The 11,621-nt window shown below is 53.4% G+C and overlaps 1 protein-coding gene and 1 pseudogene across 2 annotated transcripts; one reads left to right on the top strand and one right to left on the bottom strand.

The window, feature by feature from the left end:
- Nucleotides 1-243: 243 nt before the first annotated feature.
- On the bottom strand, nucleotides 244-7,961 carry LOC307103515 (myotubularin-related protein 9-like; annotated as a pseudogene). The gene is made up of 10 exons: nucleotides 7,798-7,961; nucleotides 7,540-7,631; nucleotides 7,203-7,335; nucleotides 6,915-7,088; nucleotides 6,196-6,422; nucleotides 2,942-3,118; nucleotides 2,622-2,763; nucleotides 2,334-2,551; nucleotides 687-833; nucleotides 244-384 (listed from the first exon to the last, which is right to left on the bottom strand). The product of its transcript is annotated as a myotubularin-related protein 9-like (transcript).
- Nucleotides 7,962-9,652: 1,691 nt separating this feature from the next.
- On the top strand, nucleotides 9,653-11,621 carry FAM167B (family with sequence similarity 167 member B). The gene is made up of 2 exons (XM_079778375.1): nucleotides 9,653-10,341; nucleotides 11,235-11,621. The coding sequence occupies exons 1-2, from the start codon at nucleotides 9,718-9,720 to the stop codon at nucleotides 11,463-11,465; spliced, it is 855 nt and encodes a 284-aa protein (XP_079634501.1). The 5' UTR covers nucleotides 9,653-9,717; the 3' UTR covers nucleotides 11,466-11,621.

Below are 11,621 nucleotides of genomic sequence, written 5' to 3'. Positions count from 1 at the left end.
AAATGGATTCTGGTCAGATATTTTATGGGGTCTGTTTAATAATTTCCCCTTCTCAGTGTGACACCCCAGTGAGCTGCTATCCAGGCATGGGGACCTTGATTATTTGGACCTCCCTACACTTTCTTTGGACACTTCAAACCTGGAAGTTCAGTATTATGAGCTAGGCTGGTTGCAGGAACCTTCAAGGTCCGAAGATGCTGTGGGGCCTGGAGAGGTCTCAGCCACTCTAAGAGATGCCAGCACTTAGGGCTGGGGCTCAGAGGCTGAAACCATTGGCTGAGAGCCTTCTGTCTTCTCATCTGTCACTATTGGCCACGCCTCCCAGGCTACCTCTGAAGGCTCAGGGCGGTGGCGGGGGGCGGGCGTCCCAGCGCAGAAATAGGCCTGAGGAAGAGAAGGACAAGTAATGAAGTTAAGCAGTGCCTATCCGGTTTGGCTCAGTGGATAGAGCCTCAGCCTGCAGACTGAAGAGTCCCGGGTTTGATTCTGGTCAAGGTCACATGCCAGGGTTGTGGGCTCAATCCTCAGTGGGCGTGCAGTAGGCAGCTAATTAATGACTCTCATTGATGTTTCTATCTCTTCCTCTCTGAAATCAATAAAATATATATATATATATATATATATATATATATATAAAAGGAGTTAAGCAGAGAGGATAGCTCCCTAGGGGAGAAGGGGGGAATCACTGTGCCACAGTCTCAGGCTGTGAGGCTCCACAGAAGGCCAGGTGGCCAAAGGATTGAGGACATAGAGCAGGTTCCAGAGTTTTCGTTGCCCTTTTGGCTGGTTGAGCCCCGAGCACGAGGAGTGTGTTGGAGTTCTTACACAGGCATCTGTAGGGAATGAGGGAGTGAGTTCCAGACTCAGCTATGTGCTTGGATTTTTAGTACGGTGACAGCCACCCGGGGTAGTGATAATCTTTCCTTGTTCTTGCAAATGTTACTGCAGTCAGATCCTGAACTGGGCATTAGAATAAAGCTGGGCAAGACTAGTCCTATTTATAAGGGGTTCTGCTTAGCTTTGCCTGCAAGTGTCAGGGAAGGCTAATTAGGAAAATGCCATTTAAGCTGGGCCTTTCAGCAGAAGTCCACCAGGTGTGCAAACACATGGAAATAACTAAGAGGGGAACCGCATGGGCAAAAGCAAGAAAGTGGAAAAGGCCCCAGTGTGCGTGTTGATAGGTCAGGACTGATGAGTTGTTGCTTTTTTTAATTGTGTAATGTACAGATCTGAACTGTAGAGTTAATTTTTTAAATATATTTTTTTAAATTGATTTTAGAGAAAAAGAGAGAGAGAAACATCAATGATGAGAGAAACTCATTGATCAACTGCCTCCTGCACACCCCCTACTGGGAATGGAGCCTGCAACCTGACCTCTCCGTTCATCGGTCAATGCTTAACTGCTGAACCACATTGGCCGGGGCTTTGTTAAAAACTGGTGAATGATGAAAGTGGAAATAGAGCAGTGTGGTGACTGTTCCAATGGGCTGCGTGGGAAGGAAAGAATTTGGACTGGGGCTGGTAGAAGTAGCCTTGACATGAGAGGACTAAGCTATGAAGTTTTTAGGAGAAAGACTAAATACACGAAGGAGGGAGGTAAACAGATCATTTCCAACCTGGATGACCCATGAATGAAGTTGGTAAAATCAAGGGGGTGGGGGACATAGGCAACAAAAGAGTATGATTTCCACCTTCCTGGAGAGAACCTTTCAACAATTCAGTCTCCTGAGAGAAATAATAAAAATAACCCACACTGCCTGGCTGGTGTTGCTCAGTGGTTGAGCCAGACACTGTGCTAAGCACTTTCCATGCTTAAACCCTGCTAATCCTCACACCATCACCACCATCCCAATAGATTATGGCTGTGATTATGATCCTCTCTTTGCTACTAATGAGCAAACCAAGACTCAGGTTTACTTAGGATTACCCAGCAGGTGAGTAGTGGAGCCAGAATTCGAGCCCAAACAATTGGACTCAGCTTTCAACCTCTATTGCTTCACTAGAATCAATCCTGTAGGAGGTAGAGCCTCAGAAATAATTTCTTTTTGCAGCAACTTTTTCAATCCTTGTTTTTGAGTAAAGGATGCAATTGCTCTTGATTATGGACAGCGGGGTAGGTTCAAAGGACTGACCTCAGACCCATCCACCTCTGGGTTTGCAAACGTTAGGAGAAAGTGTGAGATTTGGAGGTAGGAAAGGAGAGGACACTCGAAGTTTTCCTAAGACAGAAACTCATCTGAAAGGGAAAGATGTCTTCTAAGGAAGTAGGGTGCTGATGCAGCAGATATCTGACCCTGTCCTATGCCTGCCACCTTGACACCCCTTTAGCTCACCTCCCCTTTTTGCTGTTGCAGTGGAAGGTGCCAAAAAGGGAGGTATAGGTGTGCTCAAACAACGCCAACAGCAACCCTTCCCCAAACTCCAGCGACAGCGGGAACTGGCGGCCCAGCTGCCACACACAGCCCAGAAAGAGGAAAAAGGTGGACGCCTCGTGCTTGGGGCAGGCATAGAAGGCCAAGTGGGCACAGTGCAGCTGGAAGCGATGGCTGGCCAGAGCAATAGGTACAAGGAAGCAGGGTATCTGGATAGAGGGGTAGGGCTGGGGCTGGGTGGTCACTTACCTGGATCCACTCCCACTCCACCAGTTCCTGGAATCCAGCCATGGTCCGGCTCAAGGGGCCCAGGATGAGCTGGGCCAGTGAAGTCACCAGTAGGGTGCTGCCGGTGCCTTGAGCCCCGTGCACCAGAATGCTGGCCCCTTCCCTGTGGGCCCAGGGCTATCAACAGTGGCCAGTTCTTCCCTGCCTGGGGTGGCCAGGCCAGGATAGAATGGGCCCCGTTCTGGGCTGTATTTGCTTACTGAGGTATGGTTCTGTGCCCAAGGATTGAGAGTCCTGCCCATCCTGCCCTATTCTCCATCTAATAGGGTAGGGAGTCTTACCTCTCCATGCCCTGAGCTGCTAGACAGGCTGTGCTCAGTGCCTCCTTCACAAGTGCCAGCCAGTGGCAGCCCTCAAGTCAACTAAGCCAGTGGTCCGTGCTCTGCTCCAGGTCCCCACAGGCCTCCATCAGGCACACGGAGCGTTCCTGTAGGGGTCGCCCCTGCACAAGTGGGAGTCTGGTCATCCCTCCCCCCGCCCCAGCTCTTGTGTGTGAGCACAGCCTGGGAACAAATGCTCCAGACCAAAGAGGGAGACATAGACCCCTTGGAGGAGCCCATCTGACAAGAGGGACCCAGGACCTTTCGGGAAGCCTACCTAATCTGATGGAAATGATTCAGTATCCCTGAGGACTTCCTAATCTGATGAAGGAGACCCAATACCCTTTGAGGAGACCTACTGTGTTTGGTGGGGAAGCACAACATACCTGGGAAGGGGTCACTCAGTGCTCTGGGGAAACACAGAATGCCCTGAGAAAACCCCAATTTAATGGAAGTATCCGGTATCCTTGAAGTACCCCAATCTGATGGGAGCAAAACAGTAGTCCCTGGGAAGCCCCATCCTGACAAGAGAAACACAATACTCTGGGGATTCTGGTATCTGCTCCTACTTTCCAGAAACTGCTCTGCTGAAAATCACCAGTGAGCCCTGGCTAGTGTTGCTAAGTGGTTAGAGTGTCAGTTCACACACCAAAGGGTCGTGGGTTTGATTCCTATTTGAGGACATGTACCAGAGTTGCAGGTTCAATCCCCAGCCCCAATCAGGGCCTGTGCGGGAGGCAACCAATCCATGTGTCCCTCTCACATCGATGTTTATTTCTCTCTCTCTCTCTCTCTCTCTCTCTCTCTCTCTCTCTCTCTCTCTCTTCCCTGCCCTCCCTCCCTTCCTTCCACTCTCTCTAAAAAATATCAATGGAGCCCTAGCCGGTCTGACTTAGTGGATAGAGCATCGGCCTGTGGACTGAAGGTACCCGGATTCGATTCCAGTCAAGGGCACATGCTCTGGTTGCAGGCTGGATCCCCAGTGGGGGGCATGCAGGAGGCAACCAATCAATGATGCTCGTCATTGATGTTTCTATCTCTCTCTCTCCCTCTCCCTTTCTCTCTGAAATCAATAAAAATATCAATGATGCCCTAGCCAGTTTGGCTCAGTGGATAGAGCATTGGCCTGGGGACCTCAGGGTCCTGGGTTTGAGTCTGGTAAAGGGCATGTACCTCAGTTGTAGGCTCCTCCCTGGCCTGAGCCCTGGTCAGGGCTTGTGCAGAAGGCAGCCAATTGATGTGTTTCTCTCACATCGATCTTTTTCTCTGTCTTTCCCTATCTCTTTCACTCTCTAAAAATCAGTGGAAAATATCCTCGGGTGAGGATTTAAATATATATATATGGAAAAAAATATCCTCAGGTGAGGATTAATTTTTTTTTAAGTTGAAAATCACCAGTGACCTCCCAGAAAATCTATTTTTTAATAATTCTTTCTTTCTTTATTTAAATATATTCTTATGATTTCAGAGAGGAAGAGAGAGGGAGAGATAGAAACATCAATGATGGGCTGAAACCGGTTTGGCTCAGTGGATAGAGCATCGGTCTGCGGACTGGAAGGTCCCAGGTTCGATTCTGGTCAAGGGCATGTACATTGGTTGCGGGCACATCCCCCGGTGGAGGGTGTGCAGGAGGCAGCTGGTCGATGTCTCTCTCTCATCGATGTTTCTAGCTCTCTATCCCTCTCCCTTCCTCTCTGTGAAAAATCAATAAAATATATTTTTTTTTAAGAAAAGAAAGAAACATCAATGATGAGAGAGAATCATTGATCAGCTGCCTCCTGCACGCCCCCTACTGGGGATCAAGCCCACAACCCGGGCATGTGCCCCTGATAGGAATTGAACCTGGGACCCTTCAGTCCACAGGCTGACACTCTATCCACTGAGCCAAACTGGCTATGGCTATTTTTTTAATTACAGTTGACATACAATATTACATTAATTTTAGGTGTATAATGTAGTGATTAGACATTGATATAACTTACAAAGTGATCACCCCATAAGTCTAGTACCCATCTGACACTATACATAGTCATTACAATATTACTGACTATATTACCTATGCTGTATTTTTTATCTCTTTTACTGTTAATAATTTTTATTGATTTCAGAGAGGAAGGGAGAGGGAGAAAGAGATAGATACATCCATGAGAGAGAAACATGGGTCAGCTGCCTTCTGCATGCCCCCCCACTGGGGATCGAGCCCAAAACCTGGGCATGTGCCCTGACTGGGAATTGAACTATGACCTCCTGGTTCATGGGTTGACACTCAACCATTTGAGCCACGCCCACCGGGCTGCATCTCATTTTTTAAAACTTTCGGTAGCTTTTCACTTCACTGCCTTTTAGGATAAAGTCTAAGCTCATAATCATGACATTTAAGATCTTTGCTCTGGTCCTTGTCACCTCTTTAGCCCGACCTCTCTCTACCTCCACTTCACACTCTACACTCCCACCATACCGAAGTGCTTGCCGTTCCCCAAACAGGACAAATGACCAGGCGCCCTGCTCCTTTATACCTGCATTGCTTTCCGCGTGGAACGTCATTCTCTCACCCTCTGACTAACTCCTCCTCCTCTCTCCCTATTCTATGCTCCAGTAGTGTAGGGGGTCTAAAGCACCCTTCTCTCAAGGGAACTTTCTTTGGACTACCTAAACTAAGAGAGGGCAGCTCCTCTGTGCTGCTACTTATACTGAACTCTAACTGCCGGTTTACTGCTGATTTCTCAGCCCTGACCGGGCTAGCCACCATCTGAGGCCCTGTGCTCAATGTTGGTTGCATACGTGAATAAACAGAGTTTTGTATTCTGGGTAGGGGAGCAGTGCATCCTCCTTGAAGCACAAAAACTCCCTCAGGACCTCCTCTTGGTACTACCATCATCTGGAGACAGAGGGAATAGATACAGCTGGGCAGGTACAGTCAGTCCTAGGGCAGGGGGCTGGGACCTATACTGAGGGTGTGTGTGTGTGTGTGTGATGAGGCTGCTCCTGGGAGACAGTTTTCAGTGTAATGTAAAGCGGTGCTTTTTCTTTTCTTTCCAGGAGAGATGGGGCCTCCAGGGAGTCATGAGCTCTGTCAGTGGGAGGGTGCAAGTGGGGATGCCTATCTGGCGGGATGGCAACCAGGAAAGGCTTACAGTCCTCAAGGTTTCTGTAAGGTACCTCTTTCCCTTTTCAACCAGGAAGAGGCTTGCAGGAGAGCCCAGGAAGCCCCTTACCGCTCCAGGGGCCAGTGCAGCCGTTTCCAGCCAGGGTAGGCGGCCTTGGATTTAGTGCGGCCGCCAGTCCTGCGGGCCTGTTTGGCGGTTTGGGCCGAGCGAATATCCACGATGATGCCCCGGACCCCAGGTCGAGCCCCAGCCAGCACAGCTCGCAGCAGCTCCTCATCCTCAGCGCAGCGCCGCTTCTGGGGCCCGGCCAGGGGCTGGCGGGATCGTAGCAGCACCTGCAGACAGGGACTGGGCTCCTGAAGCCGAACCCACCAGCCCTGGCTCACGAGCTTCGCTCAGAGCCCCTGGGCGAGTCTACACTGGAGCGGCTCAGAGCTAGCAGGCGCGGGCTGGGGCGCGGGAGCCTTCCGAGCGGAATTCGCAAGCCTCGGACCCGGGTCTGCGTTGCTTGTGGTGGGGCAGGGAAGGGCCGGATGAGTAGACCTTGTGCGGGTCCTGGGTTGACAAAAGAGGGACGAGGCTTCAGAGGCCCGGACTGACCAGGGGCGGGGCCACGGAGCTCAGACTCGGAAACCCGGGAGAGGCGGGGCCCGAGTCGAGGGAGGCTGGGCGCGCGAGGCCAGTGGGAGGCAGGACCCGGCGGGGCCAGAAACGGGTGGAGCCAGGGCCAGAGCCGGGGCAGCGAATTGGCCTGGCCAAAGCGGGAAAGGGCCCAATAGGGACGCGGCTGGTCCTCGTGGCGGAATCCGGGGAGCGGCGGGGCGCACGGTTCCGCGGGGAGCGTGGTGGCAGCTGAGCACCGGTTAGCGGCCTCCCTGGCGGAAGCGCGCGCTGAGCGCCACGGCCTCGTTGTCCGCAGCGCGAGGCACGATCACGGCGCGGGGGTAACCGGGGCGCAAGCTGAAGTCCTCGTTCATCTCGCTCAGCCTCCACGCGTTGGTCTGCAGCGCAGGGAGGGGCGAAGGCCAGCTCTAGAGCACCCAGGGAGTGCCGTGTCCCCGCGCCCCTCCCAGGCCCGGCGCTTCCGGATCCCCAGGCCCCCACGACCGCACCACCTCGCGTGCTAGTCCCTGGTAGTAGCATCCGGGCGGGTGGAGGTGCCAGGCGTCGCCCGATCTCAAGCCCGTGGGACGGTAGAAGAACAGACAGGAGGTGATGACCGACCCCAGGGAGAAGGAGTCGGGGGATCTGGGAAAGGTGGGGTCATCCCACCCACACCTTCCAGCCCCTCGGTCCCGCAGCTCCCGCCTCTCCAAGTACTCCAGACCCCCCGGGTTCCCTGGCCGTTAGCTGTGCCCCGGGAAAACACTGGCTGCTGAATACGCTTGCTCAGTAACCCCTTTTTACTCCCGTCGTTACGGGGTAGGGATAGCTTAAGCGCCTCGGGTGCACCGCGGCGCACCTCGATGGGGCGGGCTCTGTCCAGCTGCAGCACGCGCAGGTCCCTACGGCGCAGCGTGATGGTGCCAGAGTCACCCGCGACCCTGGGGATGAACGGGTTTAGGCTAAGTGTACCCGCCCCCCACCAGGGGAGGAGAAACCAGTAATAGGATTGGACGTAATGCACCAGCTCCAACTGCACTTGCTTGTTCCCCTCGCTCCGCGGAACCGCCAAGTCCCCAACTCCAGGGTCGCCCCCGCCAAGCTCACCGCTTCTCCATGGAGTCAACACTACGCAACAGCAGCCGCCAAAGGTTCAGAGTGGCCTGGGGCCCTGGAGACAGCAGCAGGTGGTGGCCGGTAACGCACAGCGTGCCACGCAGTGGGGCCGCCTCCTGGCCCCCGCAAGAGCGGATCAACTCCGAGAACTCCATTCCTCCGGAGGTGGGCCCGGGCCCAGCAAAAGGACAGACTCCAGGAGCGTCAGGCGGGGCAAGCTCGGGCTCCAAAAGGGACAGAAACTGGCTGGGCAGCTGGCGCCTCCCAGGACAGCTGTTAAGGAGGCCCCTTGGAGGAAGGGATAACACAGTTCCAAAGAAATTTCCCCCTCTTACTGCCAGCACCTCTTAGCGAGGACCCCAGGCAGAACTTGTTAAGGAAACCTCTCAATTTCACCATCTGTGAAATGGGGAGAATACTCTTGCTTAAACCCTTAGCCTGGTGCTTAATTCGCATGAGGCACTCAATATTTTTGGCTTTTTACTTTATTTTTTTACAAATATATTTTTATTGATTTCAGAGAGGAAGGGAGAGGGACAGAGATAGAAACATCAATGATGGGAGAGAATCATGGATCGGCTGCCTCCTGCACGCCCCCTACTGGGGATCGAGCTGAAACTCCAAATGAACCCGGGACTCTTCAGTCCGCAGGCCGCCGCTCTATCCACTGAGCCAAACTGGTTAGGGCAGTGGTCGGCAAACTCATTAGTCAACAGAGCCAAATATCAACAGTACAACGATTGAAATTTCTTTTGAGAGCCGAAAACCGACTTCTGCGCATGGGCCACGAAGTTTCAATCGCACTGTATGTGCACGCCCGCACGTGGTATTTTGTGGAAGAGCCACACTCAAGGGTCCAAAGAGCCGCATGTGGCTCGCGAGCCGCAGTTTGCCTGCCAACCACTGGCTAGGGCAATAGTTTTGGCTTTTTAGACTGGAATGCTGGCATTCTGGCTGACTTAAGAAAGAAAAATACCATCTCTTCTTCTGGACCCTGGTGGTAGGGGTGGAAAGTGTGGGTGTGAAACTGGGAACTGCCTACTTCCTCCCTTACAGCTGAGGTTGGGTGGGGGAAATCCTTTGGTCTACCTTAAATGCAAGCAGCTGTGTAACTGGCACCCCTCAGCCACCACAGCTGGATGCCCCTGCCTAAGGGCGCCCTCTACGGTGACCACTTCTGGAGCCCCGTCCCCTATTACTCCATTCTTTGCCCATACAATGAGCTGGGCCCTATGCTTAGTGTTGTAACCAAAGGATGACTTGAGTTCTGTTCATAGGGCTTACAGTCTGGCAAGAGTCACACTTCAACTGGTAATTTACACGAGATAAACCGATTGACTGGAGGACTCATCAACCCATCCACCCAATAATTCTTTTATTTCTCAAACACTGATGCCTATACTGTGTTAAGTACTGACTATTAAGAAGAAGAAGAAGATGGACTCCTGCCTTCAAAGGGCCTTCTGGTCCACTAGCTTCCAAGCTTGTGCGTATTCATCAAGCTGTGTATTTATGATATGTGAGTTTTTCTGTGTGTGTTATATTTCAATACAAAGTTTAAAAAAGGGAACTGCTCGGGTTGAAGCCCTGGGAAGGGCCGGGAGAAACAGGCCTTGGAGCCCACCCAAGGTGTGCCCTGGTCCTGCATGCAGTCTCTGGGAGATTTCCAGGGGAACCTAAAGTTCCTTAGGGCATAGCTTGAAATCAAAGATCTGTCCCAGCAGAGAGTCAGTGTCGTATCCAAGGTCCCTCACAGCCAGCGTCAGAACCCAAGTCTTCTGACTCCCGGGCCAGGGCTCTGGACACTTCCTTTGCCATGACTGAGGACAGAGGGCAGCTTGTCAGCGTTCTATCCCCTCCCCACTCCCTTACTTGGGTCTTAGGAAGAGGGCCAAGAAGCTGGTGTTGGTGATGCTTTTCTTATCCTGCAACAACTTCCTTTCTGGGAAACTGGGTGTCTCCTTCTGGGCAAAGACAATAAAATCCATCCAAGGGGCCAAAAGAGCAGGGCTTCTTCTGTCGCCAAACGGATGGGCATCACGTGGCTCCAGGGTTAGCGGTCCTGGAAAATCCCAGCCCTTGCACACTCTGCTTCCCACACCCATCTACTCACTCACCCTCACACACTCAGCCTCCCCGACCCACCTGGAACATTCACCATCGCACACTGGCACACTCCGTTCACCCTCAGCTTCTGCCACCACTACCTGGGCCGTATTACCAGCCTTTTCCTACTCCCAGAGCTGCAGTCTTGCTTTGTCACCCATCCCTCCCTCCATGTCCCTGAGGCCACTGAAATTCCAGGCAGTGGGTGAAGAAAATGAGGAGGAAGAGAGCCTGGATTCTGTGAAGGCGCTGACGGCGAAGCTGCAGCTGCAAACACGGCGGCCCTCATATCTGGAGTGGACCGCCCAGGTCCAGAGCCAGGCCTGGCGCAAGGCCCGAGCTGGGCCTGGGCCGGGGCCGGGGGAACCTGGGGCCATCTGCGGCTTTGACTCGATAGACTCTGCCCTTGAGTGGCTGCGACGGGAGCTGGTGAGTCTGTGGGGTGGACAGCCTTGCAGAGGGCCTGGGGGACAGTTCTCCAAGACCACTGGTGTGGGGTGGGAATGATCCCACCTCCAGCAACTGCGCATTCCTGTGGCTGTGTCCTGAGGGGCCGGGACACAGTGTTTTATTCAGGAAGACTTGCTGGAGGATTCCATTCAGTCTGCTGACCTAGTGCTTCTGTGGCTGAAGGGCCACCAGTTACACAGATGGGGAGGGCATGGCCTCCCCTACTCTGGGGATTGCTCCGCCCGCAGACACTGTGAAGTTCAGAATGAGGCTCTCTGGAGGCAGAATCTGGGGGCGAATGTTGAATAGGTGGCTCTGAATCCAACATGTGTAAATGTAAAGAGGTCCAAGCTCCCAACTGGAGAGTCCACTTAGTTATCTGGGATGGGGCCTGAGGCTCCTGTATTTGTTTAATGCTGGGTTCTTCCTTAAATTTTTCTTTTTTATATATTTTATTGATTTTTTTTTTTTTTAGAGAGAGAGAGAGAGAGAGGGAGGGAGGGAGAAAAAGAGAGAGAGAGAGAGAGAGAGAGAGAGATCGATGTGAGAGAGAAACATCCCACAGAGGGTCAAACCAGCAACTCAGGTATGTGCCCTAACCAGGAATCAAACCCACCTCCTTTTGGTGTATGGGAGGAGGCTCCAACCAACCTAGCCACACTGGCCAGGGCAATGCTAGCTTCTTAGCTTGGTTTTAGAACCACGCGTGGGGAGCAAGGGCAGAGAGATGGGGAGGGATTACACTGGGATGAGAAGGGGTGTGGAGGACACAGACAGTGCAAAGACCCAGGGTGTTGACGGGAAGGGAAGGACGGGCGGGCAAGAGCTGCTGAGGGCCCAGGCAGCCGGCTGATGCCCCCTCTCGGATGCAGCGGGAGATGCAGGCTCAGGACCGGCAGCTGGCGGGGCAGCTGCTTCGCCTGCGGGCCCAGCTGCACCGGCTGAAGGTGGACCAAGCCTGTCATCTGCACCAAGAGCTGCTGGACGAGGCTGAGCTGGAGCTGGAACTGGAGCCGGGGGCCGGCCTGGCCCTGGCCCCGCCGCTGCGGCACCTCGGCCTCACACGCATGAACATCAGCGCCCGACGCTTCACGCTCTGCTGAGGGGAACCTGCGTGCCTACTGACCACCCGCTACCCTTTCCCCCCACCCACCTGGAAGCGAGGTGTGCCCCAGAGGCACCAGCACCTGGCAGGAGAGAGGGTTGGTGGGTATACTCAGATCTGGGAGCATAAAGCCCAGCATCCTGTTCCTGCTGCT

Source organism: Cnephaeus nilssonii, assembly GCF_951640355.1.
Source record: "Cnephaeus nilssonii genome assembly, chromosome: 7".
Classification (NCBI taxonomy): domain Eukaryota; kingdom Metazoa; phylum Chordata; class Mammalia; order Chiroptera; family Vespertilionidae; genus Cnephaeus; species Cnephaeus nilssonii.
Note: the sequence above shows the minus strand (reverse complement) of the source record. Positions and strands in the feature narration are given on the sequence as shown.